At 38.2% G+C, this 21,342-nt stretch overlaps 1 protein-coding gene across 2 annotated transcripts in view; it reads left to right on the plus strand.

Annotated features, from left to right (window-relative positions):
- Positions 1-21,342, plus strand: part of BICC1 (BicC family RNA binding protein 1) — a 113,621-nt gene that overhangs the window by 69,144 nt on the left and 23,135 nt on the right. Inside the window, exons 1-6 of one of the 2 annotated variants that reach the window (XM_063339235.1) lie at positions 8,559-8,697; positions 15,355-15,434; positions 16,617-16,775; positions 17,724-17,777; positions 18,760-18,954; positions 19,913-20,164. In XM_063339235.1, the coding sequence (XP_063195305.1) occupies positions 15,414-15,434; positions 16,617-16,775; positions 17,724-17,777; positions 18,760-18,954; positions 19,913-20,164 (681 nt within the window). In that variant the 5' untranslated portion in view covers positions 8,559-8,697; positions 15,355-15,413. Of the gene's footprint in view, positions 1-8,558; positions 8,698-15,354; positions 15,435-16,616; positions 16,776-17,723; positions 17,778-18,759; positions 18,955-19,912; positions 20,165-21,342 lie in introns of those variants that run through there. The other variant, XM_063339234.1, reaches the window with a different exon arrangement.

Below are 21,342 nucleotides of genomic sequence, written 5' to 3' on the forward strand. Positions count from 1 at the left end.
GTCAAATAGCATAAACTGCTTAAGGTTTCGCAATGCTGGAGGAGAATAATAGTCAAGAAAGTAAGCTGAGAAAATACAGGGCTTCAAGAAAATGAAAGATGTTTTGTGGGACTTGCTTAAAATATTACAGTGCCAAACAGTTGCCACCAAGATTTTTAGCAGTAAATTTAGTAGTTATACTAAGCTACACATGTGCAAAATATGTTCCTGTGTATATTTCTTATCTCCTGTTTCTATTGTAATGGAGGGCAGTGAGAAGTTAATCTCAGCTTCGCTTTCCTGCCTCTGTGGGTGCTGTTATGTGGAGAATCACAAATATGAATCAATTTGCTTATAGATATATATTTGGTCACTTCAAAGATAACCAAACTTTCAGAATGAGCGTACACTTTCTGGGAGGGGGGGAAAAAAACACTGAACATGACTCATTAGTTGTAGTATTTATTGTTTTCTGCTTGCAGGAGATTTGCCTGAAATCTAAGGAGATACAGTGACTTCCCGTCCTTAAAATGATAGAAACGTAGCATCTTTCCTTCTGTTAGATATTTTGATGTATTCTCTCGTACTGGGCAGTGTTTTCATTGGTCATTAATTGATGGGATAATACGTATTTATAAAATTTGCAACCGGCATCAAGTTGACACAGAACGTAGTTCACACTCAAAACAAATTGAAGAAATGATGCAAAATGAGGAACAACCCAATAATGGTAACTCAACCCAGGCTGCTTGGAGAAGAAAGATCAGGTGCATGGTATTGAAGGAAGGGTTTTAAAGGTCATTATGTACCACAGATTAAACAGGAACTGGAGTGTGATGTTATATCCCAGAATAAAGCAAATGGGAATGTATATTCAGGCTTATTGTTTGTAAATAACAGAAATACTTATTTCGTGCAACTTAGTACTGCTGTGTTTTCACCAGTGAAATCATACCAGTTGCCAGTGCTGATCTTCAGAGTTTGGACAATTTGAAGACAATCCAGGGGAAAGCAAAGGAGATGCTTTGAAACAAGGATTAGGAAGAGTTTAAAAAAAATGTTATCTATAAAGAAAAGAACAATGAAGGCTATGAGGGAATAGGAAAATGGTGATTGTTATCAGTGTCTACTTAGGGCAGGATTAAAAGCGAACATTTCTGTCATAGAGACTTCCCTTGGATTTTAGGGAGGACAAGGATAGATAATTAGTGTAATAAGTTGCATGCCAGTGGTGATATTTCAGGACACATTAAATAACTGTCAACAGTGCTGTGGTATACCAGATCCTGCCACAAGAGATGGATTAAATGACCACCTGGAGTATTTCAGTCCTTCACTTCAGAGACTTTTTTAGAAAGAGCGGATCCTGATTTAGATGCTTACTGAAGGATGCTGCAAGATGGAATCCATGTAGAACAGCCATGACAGCGCACATCTGACATCTGTGCACTGGGGAGGGGAGCAGAGTTTTAGATTCTGTATGTAAGTAAGTGAAGATGGAGTTTGTTCTGGAGTGAGGGGCTTAGAAGAAAAATAACCCCCCAAAAAATACTGTAGAAAAGGCCACTTGTAGCATGAATTACTGGGAAAATGCAGGACAAAAGAGATAATAAGGTATATGAGCTTATGACAAAACGTATTGTGCTTTTAATTAGCTGAGTCGTCATATTAAAAAAAATACTCCTTTGTGTAAATAACAAAGCAGCCCAAAGGAAGAAGTTGTCAAGAAGTAAGAGCCTCTTGGCAATCAACTTCACCCCCAATGACAGACAGGCGTTTTTATTCTTTTTTTTACTTCTTCCTCTTTTGTCATTTTAGTAAATAAAACTTGAACCACAGTCATTGGTGACTTCAGCAGTAGCTGAAAATGAATGCCTGGTAACTTCTATTTGAGTGCCTAAATTTAGGTTCCTAAATTGGTATGTGCCAGCAGTGTCCTTGGCTGTTCTGCTCTCACCTGCTGGCGGGGAGCAGAGAGCTGGGCTGAGAGCGGCTGCTGGGGGGCCGTTCCTCGCCGGTAAGACTGCAGAATATTTTGGCTTTTGTTAAGTTCCTGTCACTCTTCTTGCCACGGCCCCAACCATGTGAAGTTGTAATATTTCACAAAGAGTATTCTGCCATTAGTGCCTTGGTGTTTAAAACCAAGGGGTGGTTATTGTGCTGTCCCAGCCAGTTTTCCTAGTGGGTGGCAGGTCACCCAGATTTGTGGTGTCTTTTGAACCAAAGCTGTTACTTGCAGTGGCTCAGCCCTGCCTCCCCTGGCCTTTTGCCGCCTTACTCGGTGGAGAAAAGCCGGTCAGGTACAGAGCGGATGTTTGGAGCAGTTCAGTGAGTGGCTATAAAGAGGCATATGAGGGCTCTGCGTGTCTGTGCTTCACCACCCGCAGAAGCAGAGGAGAAGGCAGCTGTAGGACCCGCAGCTCTGGCTTGCGCTGAGTTGGAAGGGCTGGCGCTGGAACTGCTGTGAGAGGACGGAGAGTCTGCTTTTTAAAGCTCCCACGCCTCTCCTAAAGGAGGTGGGACTCCAGAGGGTTGGATGTACTCATCCAACCTCATTGGGACTTCTGGGAGACAGAGGGTTTGTATTTATGCCACTGAAGAGTTTTGGTCTGAAAATGTTGCAAATCTCTACTTCCTGCTATTAAAATGGACTTTTTCCTCACTCTTGCTGACCTTCTTTAGTTGCCAGTGGCTTAACCACAGCTTTTTTTTTTTTTCTGGTATGGGCAGGCTACAGTTTTATCTAGACAGTGAGGTATGTAAAATCATAGCTGCTAATTAAAATATTGACATAATCCTGTGCCCTGCAGTGACATCCAGGAGTTAAACTGCCATGGTAGCGTATGAGGAGGGCCAAGTGATATTTTTGAGTTTTTCTGAAGCAGTGTCTTTGTTTTCTAAGTCCTGTTCTTGCAAATAACTTTTGGAGTGACTCTTACGCCTGGTAGTAGTAGTAACCAAAAACAAGTGTTTGCAAAAATTCTTGGTTTAATTCTGGTTGAAATTTGTCATAGTAAAATCAGTTGAAGGCAACTTTTTCACTATGGCATAAATTTTTGTTGATTGAATTATCAATTCTTTACTCTTTTTGCTATGCTTATGAGCTAGAATTTGACTTCGTGACTTTTCTACACTTAATGGAAAATTTGTCTTCTCCCACAAATATTTAGACAGCTAAACTGTGGGGACAATTTTCATCTGTCTTATGTTGTTTGTCCACAGCTGTTGCTCTGCATTATCCTGGTTTATTTTGATGGGACATGACAGATTTGTAGGAGATGCTGGAAAGGGGCTGGTTTTCTTGTTGGTTTTTTTTTTTTGCTATAGAGAAACAATTAGTGGAAAACTAATACTGGAAATCTTTTTTACTTCAAACTGTGAATATGGAACTCGAAACAAAGATGACTTCTGAGTTTCTCAGCATCTCACTGCTGCCCATTTTCTAAGCAGGCATATTCTCTACCTGAAGGCCCAACTTTCATATCCCTCACTATAGAATCATAGAATCTTCATGGTTGGAAAGGACCTTTGAGATCACCGAGTCCAACCATACACACACCAACTAGGCTATCTTCTAGCCTAGTTTTTCTATAATTTGCCAAGACTGAAAATATTTGCATATTTTGCAATCTGAAATACATGCACGCACACAAAATATCCAGTCTCTCTTCCATGAGTGGCTGCTCTCCTTGGGCTGAGATATAAAGCTGGAAAAGTTCAGCTGCTTTCTGTGTTGATGATGTTTGGCTTGTGAATACATCGAGGAAAAGAATCTTTGTAGTTTTAATAGTTTTCCGAGTATGCACATTAGGTAGTGCTGCTAAGCTTCCTAATTAACCTACAGGCTACCTGCTGCAGATTTTTTAACTATTGCTTATCTTAACACAACTTTGTAAACACTAAATTTTTTTCTGTAATGTGTTGCTAAGGCAATCAATACGTAATTGACTTAAAGATTTAAAGCAAGTCTCTTGCTGACATTGTGTTTATTGTTTGGAATTCCAGATTAATTACAGCATGTATTGCAGTTGCTGTATTATGAGCTACATCTGCTTTTTGTTAACTTTCTCTGTAAATGAGAAACTGTCAGTGCATACTGCTTCTCGTATTCTGAAGGAAAAAAAATCCCCAAACCTTATAATTATGTACTTTAAAAATTAAAGAACCGTTTTGTTTAGATCACAAGTTCATTTATGTCTTTTGTTTCTGGAGGAGCTGACCCAAGCAGAGATGAGTCCTCCCTGTTTTGCAATAAATAAACGGACAGAAAGACTGTCCCAGGCCGTTCAAAACTTGGCCGCGGGAGTTCATGTTGATTCCCTCCGATCGGAGCAGTTAGACACGCACAAATCCACAGCATCCCTTGTGCCAGCAGCTGCCAGCAAATGCTTCATTTACTGGAGTTATTTAAACGAGCCTCCAGATTGCTACCATTTCAGAAACGAGCCGGATCAATTAATTCTTCCCCCTTTGCATGCAGCGTAGGTGACAACTGAGAAAGCTTTTAAAGAAGGTCATGTTTGCTTGAGCCTTTCATCTTGTTTGTGGCTAGCTTGTCCATTCTTCTGTGCTTGGGGGCTGTGTGCCCACAGCAATGAACGCTGCTTCTACACCAAAATATAAAATCATGTGTTTGTATCAGCTCAGAGAAAAACACAGTATGTTTCTGGTGTCACATTTCTGGATGATTTAAGGAAACAAATTCTAAGCAGCCAGCAGGTGGACATGGTACTTGAAGTAAATTTACAGTAGAGTGATTTGAACTGCGTTCATTCCTGTAAGAAGAGTAGGAACGAAGTTTGGGGCTTTTCTAGTTTTGATTAGGGCTTGCTGTACTTGCTGTAAATTTGCTTACACTCAGGCAGATAAGGGAGAGCCAAGATACAAACACAGTTGTAATATGAAGGGAATTATCAAGGGGCTTGACATCCAGTGACAGTGCTTGGCAGTAACTGTAGTAAAAACTGAAATTTCAAGCTCTGGAATGTAGTAATATAAACTCTTATCATAATTAAATTACTTGAATACAAATTTGTCATGATCTTTCAGTGAAAACTGGAATTAGCTGACGTATTGTTTTTGGATTTTTAGGAGGTTGTAGCCATTAGTGGATACCTTGCAATGCACTCCATACTGCATTTACATGTAAACTAGGGACTGACATGGTCTTCTGCTCTGTGGTCCCCATCCTTCTACTTAAACTCTATCTTGGGGCACCAAAAAAGCAATTTATCAGAATGTCTGCTGAAATTCTTGCGGCACAGATGCTCAACAGGCCATTAATTCTTCTAGACGTGATTTTTGCTATTGGTCTAACACTGGAGAGAGATGGACAGAAAAGATGCAGAGAAAATTAACCTGAGAACAGCTCAGGGGTGATTTCCTGATTTAAAAGGCAACACTTGACATCTTTCACGTTGTGGTTTGTTTTTTTTTAAGCATATCACAAAATTACTCTTGCAGAGAATAATGTGGGTAGAATCACGTTTACTTGCTATGAACCCCTCTCTGAAAAGAAAAGCAGAAGCTTTTAAGTTGGTCAGTGGTCTTCAGGAGATGAAGGTTCACTTTCCAGATCAGGTGCAAACTGCCTGTCATTCTGCAGAAAATAATTTCATATCTGTGAATAAAAATAACCTTTTAATGTAAGATATGCAACTCTTACAGTGCCAAATGAATATTATTGTGCTCAAAGCCAAGAAATGGTAGATTATTTTATGATTAAAATCTGTAATTCAGTATTCACATAAAAAAATAGCTTGTATAAAAGGATCCTGAAGTTTTCAGAAGTCATAAGTAATTTCCACTAGATGAATAATTTTTTTTTTAAGTGCATCACAAATGGATTTAGAAGAAAGATGGAAACACTTCTTCCCGTATCTGTCTATTTGCTTTTTCTTCCTGGAGATTACAGCTGGCACAGCAGTGATGCGTGGAAAAAGCTATTACACTGCCATGCTGGCTGTAAAACAAAAATTATAAATAAATAAATCTTGTCAATGAATGGTAGAAACTAGTTGATAGGTTGTAGCAATTTTGAGTCACATTTTATGCACTGTATATTATCATAACTTCAAAATATGTATTGATATCTATCACTAACATCTAAATTTCGAACCCAAGATGTAGAAATGTAATCTATGTGACAATGAATGATCTAACTTTCTGTATCAAAAAGAAAATGACTGCCGCCTTTATGGCTTCAAAAAAGAGTTAAGGAGGTTTTTCTTCTGTACTATTTATCTATTGTAAGCAATGTTATTTTTATTTGGTAGATGAAAAGACAAGATAGGCCATGAAGGTGATCTGCTTGCACTTGAGTTCTCTTTCATAAGAGACTACTAAGGCATTAAATCAGTATTAGACTGTGGGCTGTTAGACTGGAGTTTTACTGGGTTGTCAGCACTGTAAGAAAACCCCGGTGTTGTGCGGCTGTGAGTCCTTATTATGCCTGTGTCCATCTGAGTGCCAACACACCCAGGTAGCTGATGCAGGTATGTCATGTACGAAGATTTGTGAGCAATAAGCCAATTATTCTCCTAAATACACAGGTACTGTAAATAATGTATGTTCAAAATGAGTAATGAAAGGTCTGTTAGAGTCTAAACTCAATCTCTAAAAATAGTTCACTATAATGCAAATAGTAAAACCATCTAATGGGGCTTTTTCTGCTTGGTGTTTGCAATATTTGCTGAAATCTTACTGTTGATAATGCAGTGGCCAGAAACATCTCTCTACCATCTGCCGGTTGGTGATATATGACCATTCATATTCCCTGATTGCAGCTCTTCCTGCTGTTGGGCTTCTGGCCTCAGCAGGCACCCGTGTGTGTTTTGCCTTGGCTCACAGCCCTCCTCTTCCAGCTTCTGAGCTACCTGTTGCTGTGCCCCCAGGATTGGCTCATCGGGACCTGCCTGTGGTCTCCTGCTCTTGCAGAGGCTGTTTGCTCGTGGGGATCTCCTTACTGGGGGGCTCTGCTCCTCTGTGGGGTGTTACATCTTTGCACTGTGTCCATTGCCCTTCAGATCTTTACTTGGCAGCTGATTAAGTGCTTGTTGTCGTGCATTTATACCCCCTATGTTTGGGTTGGGGTGGGCAGCTCTGAAGTACCCTCTGAAAGGCAAATACACTCACAATGCATGATCTGACTGTGCCTCACTGTAACTTGAAGTAAGAATCATTGTCATGTACTGCATGTAGCTCTTGCTATTTGGTTAGCTCTCAAGAAGACTGTACAGATGTTTCTTTATTGGACTTCTCATTTTTCTCTTCATTTAAAAAAAACCCAAAAAACACAAAACAAAACAGAAACAAAAGTCCCCAGACAAAACAAAAAACCTGTTTGCCATGTTCATCAGGCACACTGTTGAAATAAGAACCTCTAAAAATACAGTAATTCAGGAAAAAAGGGAAACTTTTCTGGGCAGAATCCATTTCACTCTGTAGAAGCGTGATACTAAAGCAGAAAAAGTAATAGAGTATTTGTAATTGTAACCAAAAATACTATGTTTAGCTGTCTTTGGCTTTAGTCACCGGGTGTCTGGTGTCCTATCAAGAGCCAGCTGTTTCCGTCTTTCTGAGAACATTTCATTTCATACCGGTTCTCAAGGGGACAGTTCTGTTTGTCCTGTTCGCTCAGGTCTATCTAGCACAGTAGTCTCTGCTGAAGACTAGCTGCACCCTCCTGTTCCAACCACACAATTAATACTTTCCAATGGCTGTGTAAAAATTGACTCACACAGTGAAACGCAGTCAGTGAAAGCAGTAAGACATTAAAAGGCAAAGCAGTAATGGGGAAGCATGCAGATGCAAAGTAAGCGTAGTTGGATTTGGATGTAGGAGAATTTGCAAAGGAGGTTGAGCCTGAGGCGTGCATTTAGGGTCGTGAGTCAGATGTTATGATGCTTTTTATTTAGCAAAACACAGCCACGATGACTCTTTTGCAAATGTGTAAGAAACTAAAATTATCTTGAGGCTTATGCATCAAAATTGTAACCTTGAATATGAGTCTGTGTGCAGTGAAGATATAATGGTGTTATTTTTGATAGGAATGTTGGGTTTTTTAAGACCTCTATTAAGTTGATCTTATAACACTGTAGCTTTTTCCTTCCCTTTATTTCTTATTTTCTTTCCCAGGCTTTGTGGTTCTGTGTTTGTGCTTTGAGGTACAATGGCAACAGACATTTAAGTAATGAACTGTGAATTCATTGGTTCCATGCTGAAAAAAATCAGACTTAACAGACTTCATGTCCTGCTGAGAGATTGCCTTGCTCTGGGTGGCTGCTTAGGCTAAAGGCTGAAGAGCAAATGCCCAAGAAGTAGCAGAATTGCAGCATGGCATGTGCCTTTTAGTGTCTGGATGCATTTATAAAATGTCTCTAATGACCTTTTTTAGAAAAAGCAAAATAATGAATTTAAGCTAATTATGGTGGTAAGAAACTGAAATTGTGTAACTGAAATGGAGACTCTGGGAGATTACAATTAATTCATTCTTGTTTCTTCTTTCCAGGTTTTCTTCTTCTCCACCTTGGCCTTCCCCTTCTCCCTTCAAATCCGGTCACTTTTCTATTTAAATTGCTATATGTTCTGTTACCTCTTCCTTGTCTTGCCTCTTTGCTTATGCTTTAAGAGAAGTCTTTTCAACTTCTTTTCCTCTGTCACTGGGTCCGAAATCCAGTCATCAATAGTTTATTTCTCCAAAAATAATAAGTTGTACAGGTAATCTTTTTTTTTTTAAAGCTTATCTGATGTTTTGGGGTAATTTTCGCTTAATTCTGGGCATTCCGAACATTGATTTTTGGTGTTCTGCGGGGATGTTTCAGTGCTGCTAAGAGACCCGAATGTGGGATTCGGCTATGATTCGATGTAGAAGTAAACCTCATTTCATTTCTTTTCATTTTTGAGGCTACGTCAAGCAGATATCTCAGTATCTCACTTTAAGTTGCCGTTTTACCTAAGGTAGCCTGTTAAAGGTTTTAAAATTATTTTGAACTACACTATGAAATCTTTGAGGAACAAGACTCTGTTCTCTGCTCTACCAGGTGTTGCACAGCATTTCTTCTGTTGTGTGTGTAAAGTCAATGTTTTACTCAGTCTCTGCTTCGTGAATATCTGTGTATGTGTGTCTGTGTGTGTATGTATATGTGTATTTTATAAATGGTGGAGAGAAGTAAGGAGGGGCTAGTAGGCTTCACCATCATACAGTTGTTACAGTGCAGGATTGAAAAGCAATGCTCTGATATTTAATGCTCCTCAGGTGACTACGTAATAGCAAGCAAAATGTAAAAAGAGCGAAGGGTTACATGTAAACTGTTTGAGGTTCCTTTTCATATTCTCAGTAGAAGAGAAGTTCTTCGAAAGATGGTTTGGGGTTAGATGCCAGTAAGGGAGAAAGCTAAGAGTCAAAAAGTTCTGAGAAGACAGAGTCTTTCAAATGTGTGCACACATATAGGCAGTGGCTCTAGCTCTTCCCAAGGACATTTCGTAATCAGCTGTTTGTCCACAACAAACAGATCCCCTAGAATGCCCAGAGCCTCGGGATACGTCTACTCCGAAGACACTACTAATTGCTTGCAGCCCGTGTTTTGGGCTAGTTAGCTAGTTGAAATCCAGTTCATAGATGATGCAGTCTAATTTAAACTACCAAAAAAAAAAATACAAACCAAACCCAAGCCAAAAAGCCCTGTGTCGTTGAGGGATATGTCCGAGGATATATAGGAGTCTGCAGTAGGCAGTGGCCCATTGCATTCTGCCTTAATGCGTGACTATTTTATTTTTTTTTTCCTCCTGTGGTTTGGATGCTGAGAGGTGCAGTAAGTGCACTGAGGTGCATTGGAGAGAGGGTGCGAATTCTTTTAAACTGATAAGCCAACAGCAAGAAGTGCCCAAGTGACAAATTTCCTTTCTTACTCAAATGAGTTACTTTGCATATGCCCTTAATCATGAGTATTTGCTGCATGCTTTTAGCCTTAATGTTTCTTCTCCATGGGAATAGATTGAGCCTGTTTCAAGTCTATCTTGGCTATCATCAATCCATCTAGTTTGTTCAGTGAATATCCACTCCAATGACTGTACACACAATAATTCCTAATTTATTTAAAGGCATTAAATAAATTGTTTCAATTCAATTATCCCTTTTGCCATACTAATAGTGAGTCCTACTTCACCTTTTTGATTAATTCACTTGTTTTATAGACCTCTTTTCATTGAAGGGTGAATAATAATAATGTACTTGCTCTTCCGGTTGAGGACATACCAACTTAGATCTCTTCATTTGGCTTTCTCTCTTTATTTTAACTTCTCATATAGCTTAGTGTGGTTTTGCTAGTAATTTTGAGGCAGATATTTCCATAACTTGTCCTTAAAAATGCTGCGTCTCTTTTGTCTTTGTTTTGCCTTGTATGGCTCAAGTTCAGTAATACTCGTGGGCTATTCAGATCCTAAGCAGCTACTTATTAAGAATGACTGTCATCTGCCCTGGTGTTGCCCAGTTGTCTAGCTATTTTTAGACTAGTGGCATTTCTGTAACTTAAGTAAAGTCCCTTCATCCTGTAAACAAGCTAGATGCATAGCTGTGGTCTGAAGAGCTTGCCCAGACATTAAATGTAATGTCTGATTTGCAGGAGAGCTCTACACAGTTAAATGTCTAATTATTTGAAATACTTCTTGCCTGACAAAAATTACAGTGCAGATGCGTTTGCCCTGGCACAAACGTATTTTTGCTTGGAGGAATTTTATTTTGTTTACTGAAATGCTGCACACAATAGTAGCAAAAGGCTGGAGGGTTGCTAGTATAGCTGTGGACAAAGACCGAGGAGGTAGAAACTCTGCCAAAGTGTGGAGTGAGGAATTTGAGGATAGGAGCAATTAAAGGCCACTTCAAGACAGGAGTCTGGCAAAACGAAGACTGTTGAGAAAAATTTCCAGCATTTTCTGTTGTGTAACTTTAGCTTTCTATTTTGTGTAAATATTCCCCCATTCTTGAGAAGGCGGGGGGGAGAATCTGTTAAAATTAAATTTATCTTTCTCATTATTAGGGAAAAAGACACTGCCCGTCAAAATTGATTAAAAGATAGATTACTATACATATACATTTGTGTGTATATTTTGCAAGATACTGATCATGTCACTTCTTATGAGTCAAAATCTCCCAGTTTCTGAAACTACACTTGTATTAAGGGCATTAGAGCCTTATACTCTTCTAGCATGCAGACTTCTTCTGAAGCCTTTGTTCTGTGTTTGCAAATAGTTTGTAAAGCTTTGGTGTCTCATTTCTTCATTCATGGTAAGCATCTGTTCCTTGCCCTAGCTCTAGTTTTATTTAAAGTATACTTCCAGTTGTGTTCGAAAGCTTTTTAAAAAAAAAAAAAAGCAGCAGGCGAATGGGATTTTTTCCCAGTAAAAATAGGTACCAAACCCAGTGTTCCTCAGGGATGGAGTATGGCGTAACATCTTGGTGATCTGATCCAGTTGTCACCTGGACAAAACTGGCGTTGTTACGGCCTCAGTCTCAGCAAGAGCCATTTCTGTTGGAATCAGTTGGCCTTGTTCAATGGGTGGCCTGGCTCCAGGTAAGGCTGTGTGCAGGCGCTGTGGTCAGTCGGCTCAGCCTAGATACGGACTGGAGGGTGATTTTATGCTTGTCTGTACTGACGGTACTATACATACGTTACACCTGCTGTACCTTTATGCCTGACAATGCTCTTCAGGCTTTTAAGAGTGACATTTATCTTGTTTTAGACTTTGTCTGTTGAGAATGCGTTGCTACAGTCCCACCTTGAAGGTATTTCAAATGTTAAGTGTAGAGCTTTAGCCAACATAACTTTTTGTCTTAGTACTAAGGCAAGGTAGTAAATTTTTTTTCTACATTAAAAAATGTAACTGTAAATCCATGGAATAAATAGTTGCACCAGGAAAATAGATGATAGGGAAAAATTCTATGGTCAGCCTAGTCTGGTGTAAATACAATAGCAAACAGACGTCACTTGTCATACACAAGTACTGAACACCCTCAGTTTGTGGTGCCAAGAAGTAAAAAAATTTCTGGAACCATTTTTAATGTATTTGGCTCCATATTGGTGGCAACAGCTTCAGAAAACATTTAGAAAGCTTATGTCAACTGTTTTAATTACTTCCTTGTATTGATGCACAAAGACCTTACGTGGTCATTTCATTCCTACTTGGATAGAAATCCTGAAAACAATTGTCAGATACTATGCAGTTTCAGCCTTTTCCACAAAATAGTTGAGATTAACCAGAAAGCTGGAACTGGAGGTAAATGCTGATTCCATTAGTGACAGGTTTTCTCTATTGTGCAGACAGTCGTTTGAGGTCAAATGCAGCCTGGTCTGTGCTGGGCTTCCAAGAAGTTTGGGAGAAGCTTTTGCCTTTTGATTATCTTCTGGTAAATCTGTCTGTGGCATAGTGTTACAAAACAGAAACAGAAAGTTCTTTAATTTGAAAAGAAATAATTTAGCCAGGAAAAAAAACCAGGCAGCTTCTCTAGCTCATTTTTCTTAATGATTGGTCAAATTAGAGTATTTAGGGTTGGGCTCAGAAAAAGAGTTGTTATAATGATAGGTGATTTGATTGTCGTATATGGACCTTCACTGGAAGACCCTGCTGAAGACTAAGGGTTCTTTAATGTCGGTGGCAGGGGGAAAGGTAGACCAAGACCCAGTGAGCCTAAGCATCACAATCGGGCACAAATCTGGGAGGCGGAAACTGATGAACCATTAGAGCAAACAATTTTCCACTTTTCTCCATTTTCCAGAGCAACTGCGATGCAAATAAGCTAACTGATTCCATAGAGAAGTATAATTAAGAAACATGAGGGTTTGTAATATACAGAAAATCAGATTATATGATCTAATTGCTTCTCTGAATTTTTAAGTAATTCCTGAATTTCTCTTTGTTCCTTGATTCAGTATTATTTGGGTGCCTGTTGCTTTTCCTACCTCATTTCAAGGGACTTTCAACCTCTGTTAGTTGCAAGTAACTCTTCTCCTGCAAGATTTTGGTGTAGATGTCGTATTTAGATTGTGCTTCCTTGAAGGAAAGTGAGCAAAGGAAGAATTCTCAAAGGAAGAATTTTGTTAACTTAAAAACAAGTTGCTTCATATCCATTACCAACCACTGTGTCATTGAGAAGTCAAACAAGGAGAGGGTACTTAAGACTAATTTTGAAAGATTTCATAGCATATTTTAGAATTGTCACTGGCATCAGTGAATTCTTTTGCTTTGTGGATTCTTCTTTCCTTTTGTTTTTGGGTTTTTTTCCCCTTCTAAAAAGAACAAAGAAAGGTTGAATGTAGAAATACAGAATTTTTTTGCTGAAGCTGTCAGTATCAACAAAAAGAGTCCAGCTGAGATGAGAAATGGAAAAATAGGTATTCTAAAATGTACTTTCACCCATGGCTAAACAAATAGTATTACGGAGTAGCAGTACTTATCTTTGGTATTAATAGGATGCCAGGCTTGATTTCAGATATTTTTCATACTTGTGACCAAATGTGTATTAAACTAAACGTTTACAAATATGTGAAAATCAGCCCCAAAGTGGGGGTGGTCTGGTCTTGTGTTTTTGCTGGTTGCCTCTAAAGAGCACTCGGAGCACACACAGTGTGCTAGAATCTGCTTCTGGGAATTTCTGCCTGCGACATCCACTTCAAATATCATTCACAGCTTAAACACATTAGAACCACATGGCTTACTGTCAATTTAAAAAAAGAAAAGAAAAATTGCCCTTAAGACTGTTTTGGTGGGATTTTTTTTTTCACTTTGCTCCATTGTGAAAAGGCTGAAGCAGCAGATTTTTTGGAGCTTCTGTAGATTCTATGTGCATACCATGTTTTTGCAACTACAGTTTTTCCATTTTTAAAAATGAAATATATCTGTTTCTCAGAACTCAAAATGCTGCATTTTTCTTGACTTTCATGAAACTTGGCAGTGATTCCTGTGTTCCTTCAGTGTTTCTGTATCCCCAGATGAATGTGCTCAGAACTTCCCAGTGGTAAAGACTAGAGGCTTTTCGTTGTTGGAAGGAAAAGAGTATCCAGGCATGGCTTTAAGCAGTTTCAATTTTCAATTGAATACAACAGGTTTACAATCTAAAGTTGTATTATTTGGCATTTCTTGAGCAGTGAAATGATTTCAATTATTGAGATGATGGGAAAGGCAGATACGTTGTGTTACGGCTCTGTTTGCTCCTGCCATTGAGAATATATATACTCTTACATACCCTAAGGTCTATGTATCTGTCTAGCATAATGAATTCGATTAATTCATTAACCAGGAGAGGGTTTAGATTTATTTTTTTGAGAACAGTTCATCCCATCACAGGAGAAAAAGCACTGTTATACTGCAAAAGGGCAGAGGACTCAAGACCTGGGGAAAGAGAAATAGGCATCACCTGCAAAATCATATCCTGGTTTCTAATACTTAGAAATTTGGCTGTCGGTTGGGGGTTTTTTTTGGTTGTTTTAATTTAACCTCTATTTAATGTTTTGACAGTAATTTTGCATTGTGGCACTTCATGCTTCTGGACACCAGGTGGTGCTCCTAAACTAGCTAATGTATAATTTTTACACTTTTTTTTTCTTGAGTAATTGCTCCTTGATTTAGTTCCAAAGTCAGTTCTGTACTTTCCGACCAGGTGTGTATTCCAGGATGCAGAGCTGTACCTCATAGCTCAGCACAATGGTCTGAAAATGGTAGCATAAACTGAAGTGTGATGTAGAATCAATATGTTAGCTCTCAATGGGCAAAATCTGCCATCAGCTGGGGTTCCTCCTAGGGATGTAGCTTAGTAGCAAATATTAATTCATATACTTAACACTTTACTAAATCAAATCTCTGAAGTGTCATTTAAATTTGATTGGATAACTTCCATCAGAAAACCTCTGTTGGAGGCACCTTCATTGCCAGGTTAAAACTGCAAAGGCTAGCTCTAGAGACTAATTAAATATAATGAAGCGATGATGGGTGTGGGTTGGAGTTTGGGGATTTTTCGTAGACGTTGTCTGTGTTAAGCTTGAGTAAGGCTGTCAGAAAGCTTTTAGTTGTCCTCTGTTAATGTTTGTTTGAGAAGACATGGTGGCTTAGCTACGTAATTGCATTGCAGACAACATCTGTGATGTGCATTTGGTATTTGATTTCCATTTATTTTAAGTTGTGTTTAATAAACTCATCTGGTAATCCTAATCATGGGGCTGAAGGGATGGAACAACACGTTTGTTTTTTAGTTGAATCCCAAAGGTTGGTGGCACAGTTTATCGCTGAACTATAAATAAAGGATTCAAATTTACTTAAGCAGTGGGGAAAGTTTTGATAGATATTTTACTGTATTTTTCTTACAAGTCTTTATTTCTTTTATAGACCCCCATATTAAAGTCTCTGGAAAAAAGGAAAATGTTAAAGAAGCGAAAGAGAAAATCATGTCTGTCTTGGACACAAAAGTAAGAAAGAGCTTATTTAGAATGACACCTTAACCCCAAATTTTGTGGTGACATTGATCCTTTAAATGGGCTGATTTAAACAGAAGGTGTTTATGGATGCTTTGAAGCAAAGCCTTCAATATGTTCTTTCTGCATGTTGATATTTGGAGTATACACAAATATTTAAACATGATACAAGAAAATACTTGCTTAAAACACTTTTTCCATATCTGAAATATATAGAAATAATATTTCCAGGCATATGGCTAAAAACATAGATGGTTTGTTCATTGGATTGGGGTTTTTAATTTAAAATCTGAAATACGGTTTCACTGCAAACAATAGATTATGCAGCCACTTCAGCGAACCTAAAATTTTGTTTCTGTTTGAAATTCAATTTTAGGAGCATTTATGCAGTGCTATTTTTAGCTGTTACTGCATTCTTGTACTCTGAAACATTAGAACCAGAATTTCTAAAACATCAAGATTTTGGCTGGAGTCTTGTATGTTCATCAGATATTTTTTTTTCATCCAATAGCAAATCTTTTGGGGCAGTGTGTGTGGCTTCTGCGTAGCTGCACGCCAGCTTTTGGATTCTCTAAACAGATGTACAAAAGGAACACTCCAGTGATAAGCGCCATTTTTTTGAACAGCTATTATCAACATTATTATGGACTGTTAACAATATAGTTTTTAAGAACAGCTGTAGGCAGCATTTATGTATTTTAAAAATTGATGTACTAGAAAAAATCAGTATGTTAAAGGCGGAAAAAAACGCTTATTTTAGCTTCCATGGCTTTGATTTGCCAAAGTCTCTATCATATGATCCTTTCAGACTAGAGAGGGGTGTGTAACTACAGTTGAAAGAACACAGAATTAAAATAAATTAGAATGGCTTGCACTCTTAAGTCACAATTGATAAAAATTAGGGTGTGTTTTAAAAGCCTTAGATGTTTTTTGAAGATGCATCTTTGGGGTACCTATTTCCATGTTATTTCCTTATTGGAAAGAAAATGTGAATGGCTTAGCATCTAACTGTGATCCATATTAAAAACATGTTACTTGAGTAGAAGTTAAGCCTGTTAAGCCATGGCGAAAAATACTTTGCAAATACGATTTTGAATGTGATTCTTCAATTTACATTACTTTAAAATACTGAAGTTCTGCTGTGAACAAATCTAATCATGGGTGCTTGATTTCCAGAGCAATCGGGTAACCTTGAAGATGGATGTTTCGCATACAGAACATTCTCATGTGATAGGTAAAGGTGGCAATAATATTAAAAAGGTGATGGAGGAAACAGGATGCCATATCCATTTTCCAGACTCAAATAGGAATAATCAAGCAGAGAAAAGCAATCAAGTAAGTATTGTTTAATATTAACTCATTTAGCTGTAATTCCTGAGAGTATAAAGCATTTCTAAATTTCTTTTGTCAGTTTGGGTTTTTTGGGGATGGTGAGTTCGTGTTCAGGGAAATAGATTTTGCTATTTACACTATGTAGAAAGCACGGGACTTCCTAAGTTAGCAAATCTTAAAGAACAGATGGAAACAATTTGTGATGGCTCATGAATCACTTCAATTTTTTTTTTTTTTAAACTAAAATTACTTCGAGCATACAGAAGTCAACAACTTAATGTGAATGGTACAGAAGCAGTATGAAAAGCACTGCTTTTGTCAATTTTTTTTCCTGTTCAACACTTGCTTTATTTAGCATATTGATTAATTTCTTCATGCTTTTGGTTTATGGTATAACTTAGTCGAAAAACTAAACTTGGTGAATAGCTATCAAAAATGAATGTCCTATTGTAAAAGTTCAATTTTATAAGAATAAGTCATTGAACCTGTGTTGTACATCTTTTGTAATGCTAATATTACTGGAATGTTCACTTTAAAGTCTTTCATCACTGGATTTAGAATTCCCTCTTGTGCATCCTAGTGGCTGTTGAGCAAAATACAGTAATCTCAAAATGTTCAGAAAAACCTACTGGTGTTGAATATTAGCATTGAGCACATGTGTACAGTAGTAATTCCGTTATTTGGTCCAAACAACTGTTTGATATATCAATTTTTTGCTAATTGCTTAAGCCTATGTAACCTAGGATGCTGTAATATTCATAGATTATTTTTTAACCTGGTTTGAGTTTTTAGCTACTGTTTAGAGAACATTAAAGATGCCACCAGGTGTGAAATAAGTGTTGATTTTTTTAATTATTTTTTTTAAAAAAGGGAACACAGGTATCTGAATAACTTTTCCAATGCCTTCTTTGAAAATGTGATGTTATATTTTCTATATTCTTGCTCTTCTAGGTGTCTATTGCAGGACAGCCAGCCGGAGTGGAGTCTGCAAGAGTTAGAATTCGGGTAATAGTCTATTTGAGTATAGTGTTCCCTTGAAAATACCTGAAGGGGGGGGGGGAAATCATAGTTTTGATAACCCTAGGTGTGTCTGGCTCTGTCATATGACAGCAGAAATATAGGAAGAAGTGTGAGTATCCATATGAGTAAAATGCAAAGGGTATTATAAAAACAGTGATTCACATTCTGGCCAAATTTTTAACTAGCCCAAGGTGGACCTTGAACACAAAGTCTACAGTATAAGCAAGATGTAAAGTATCCCATACTGTGCTTAAAACTGCATCTTAACTTACTCTCCACAGCTGGCCTGTAGAAGTTGAGGCATCCTGTGTGAATCTATGCCTTAGGAAAAGCAATTGCTGCCTTTTTAATTTTAACCATTTTCATGAATGATTTGTGCAAATAAGTTGGTGGAATTCATTTCCATTCTCCACTCCTAGAACTTTTCTGTCTTTACCTTCTAGTTTTGATTTGTATGTGCATTATAATAAATTATGAAATCTCTTTCGCAGTTGTTGGAGTCAGGTATGTCACTTACATAAACTTGGTCTCGGCAGTAATGAAAGAAGCTGATGTTTACGTAGCTTTGTAGCTGACTTCAGAGCTCCAATTAATCCCTGACAGAAAAGAGACTTCTCTAGGAAGTTTTACAAATACTAACCAGTTTGTAGGTCTGCGTGGCTAAGTACGGGGAAATTACCTGGCTTTATTGTTGCTGCATAGTTGCAAAAGATCCTGCTATTTGGGGGGGTGGGGGGACAAACAAAAAAGCCTATGCAAAACAAATAATTCTCGTGTCCTTGGAAAAAATCAGTGCCTCCTTCCAACTGAAGATATGATATTTTTTTATCAATGAACCCTGGACAGAGGACATACTATGTCAATTTAGTCATCACTGACCAATATGTTATGATTCAGTAATAAACCCGTAGCAGTTTCAGTGGCTGTGATTGTGCTTTTCAATATTTGCTCTTCAATGTTGTTGTAGGAGCTGCTTCCACTGGTACTGATGTTTGAATTGCCTATTGCTGGAATTCTCCAACCAATCCCAGATCCTAACTCTCCCACAATTCAGCATATATGTCAGACGTATAATATTTCAGTTTCCTTTAAACAACGCTCTCGAATGTATGGTGCTACAGTCATTGTCAGAGGGTCACAAAATAACACTAGTGCTGTGAAGGTAATGTGTCGTCTTAAGTAGGTTTCTGCATGACATAAATATATTAATAATTTAGATACTTAAGAACTATATTAATTTTATATCCTGCTTCATCAGTATGTGTTGTTATTGTATAATCACTTTTGGAGCCTGAGCGTTTGGGTTTTTTAAACTTTTATAGGTGAGGTGTAAAAATGCGTAGAAAATAGTTTTAAGTTTAGGATTTAGCATTGTTTATGCTAAGCTTTTAATTTCATCTCTTGCACACCTGTTTGGGTTTCCAGCAATTCTGGAATATGTGCTAATCTTACCTATCTTTTTATTAACCCCCTCCACATCTTCCTTTACCCCCTCAAAAAGAAAACCAACCACAAAAAACACGCACACACCCCCCGATATGAATTCTTCATGCTTTATCTTTTCAATGTGTGCTCAAATGCATAACCTTGAAAATTGCCCTGAGAGTCAATAAAACTGTTCTTGCGAAACCAGGACTGGGAGATGTGAATTTGACGGTCAAGTAAAGGAACTGCCTTGGGCCTATTTATCTTAATAAAATAAAAATGTTTCCTTGTTATCAGCTGGCAGTGAGACAGATTGATATGGTCTCAGATGGGTGTATCTCAAGCCAGTCAGAATATCTTAGGCCAAAACTGCAAGACGAAGTTTGCAAGTATATCTACCCAAACAAATATCTGTCGACTTTCTTATTGCTGTACGTGGGCACAGAATGTCTGTTGGGACCAAACCATTCAGCATTGTCTTACTGCCTTCTACAAGGGCAATTAAACGCTGCATTTGGCCATAAAATGGGAATAATAGGTAGCGTTTAGTCAGTCTGTTACCTGTAAGAAATCAATCAGGTTTTTAATCAAAACATCTTGAATGTGGAATGTATGACAAATAAGGAAACAGCCTGAAATGTTGTTTTGTATGCCTGTGAGTGCCGTTTCACCTGTTTCTTGCGTTTCCCCCACAGGAAGGAACAGCCATGCTTTTAGAACACCTAGCTGGGAGCCTGGCCTCTGCAATCCCTGTGAGCACCCAACTCGACATTGCAGCACAGCATCATCTCTTTATGATGGGTCGAAATGGCAGTAACATCAAACATATCATGCAGAGGACCGGTGCTCAGATCCACTTCCCTGACCCTAGTAACCCACAGAAGAAATCCACTGTCTACCTCCAGGGCACAATTGAGTCTGTCTGTCTTGCCAGGCAATATCTCATGGTAAATACTTTCAGCGAAACTTGCTTGAAAAAAATGCCGCATTATAGAAAATATGCTCATTCTGCATGTATTTATGGGTCAAATGAAGTTAGAGAGGAAGGATTACTACTCACATAGCAAAAAGCTGTTTCAGTTGAGTGATCTGTTTTTGTCATGAGTGTTTGTAGTTATCTAAAATATTTGTAATCTCTGGTGTCACGATTTGAAAAATGACCTTCATAATATGAATGCAACATAAGCAATTTAAATTTACGGTAACAATATGTTTCTAAGTAGAAGTCAGTTTTTTGGAGGGGTTTTTTGTTGGGTGGTGGTGGTTTTTGCCAACCTGCCTTTTCCATGTTTGTCAGGCGAGTAGTTTTGGGGGCAAGTGGCAGGAATTTCTTAGTTCCTATGCAGGCAAGTTTTCAAGGGAACTGGGGAACCATAGGAAATAATTACTCATTCTGCAGTCTTACATTCTTTCTAGTACTGTAGCCTCAGTACTATAAGGCCTTTTATAAAAATAGCTCTAGTGATAAATATTATTATTATTTGTACAGATTTTTGTTATATTGGTCATTAAGCTTCACAGGAGCCTTTAGGAGTTGTTGTAGTAACAATGTTTGTACATGTATGTTTATACATATGGATACTTATGAACAACACGTGGGAAGATTGGACTCAAAGCCAATTCAAAGCTGTTATTAGGAGAAACCATGATACCATTAAATTCCAAAAGTCCACATCTCGTGCATTGCACTGTGCCTTACTGCATAGTGGAAAACAAAACCATGATGCCTATCTGTTTATACAGTTGTATTCATGATTACTATATTCTAGGATATTATTGTCTGTAAATACTTAGAGATAGCCTTATTCTATGTTTCTTATTCTACCACGCTGGTGAGGGGTCTGGAGACCAAGCAGTATGAGGAAAGGCTGAGGCAACTGGGCATGTTTAGCTTGGAGAAGAGGAGGCTGAGGGGAGACCTCATTGCCTTCTACAACTACCTGAAAAGAAGGTTGTAGAGAGATGGGTGTTAGCCTCTTCTCCCAAGTGAATAATGACAGGACCAGAGGCACTGGAATAGCTTGCCCAGGGAGGTGGTTGAGTCACCATCCCTAGAGGTATTTAAGAAACGTGTAGACTTGGCGCTTCAGGGCATGCTCTAGTGGCAGAGATTGTAGGGGGGGTT

Source organism: Chroicocephalus ridibundus, chromosome 6 (assembly GCF_963924245.1).
Source record: "Chroicocephalus ridibundus chromosome 6, bChrRid1.1, whole genome shotgun sequence".
NCBI lineage: Eukaryota > Metazoa > Chordata > Aves > Charadriiformes > Laridae > Chroicocephalus > Chroicocephalus ridibundus.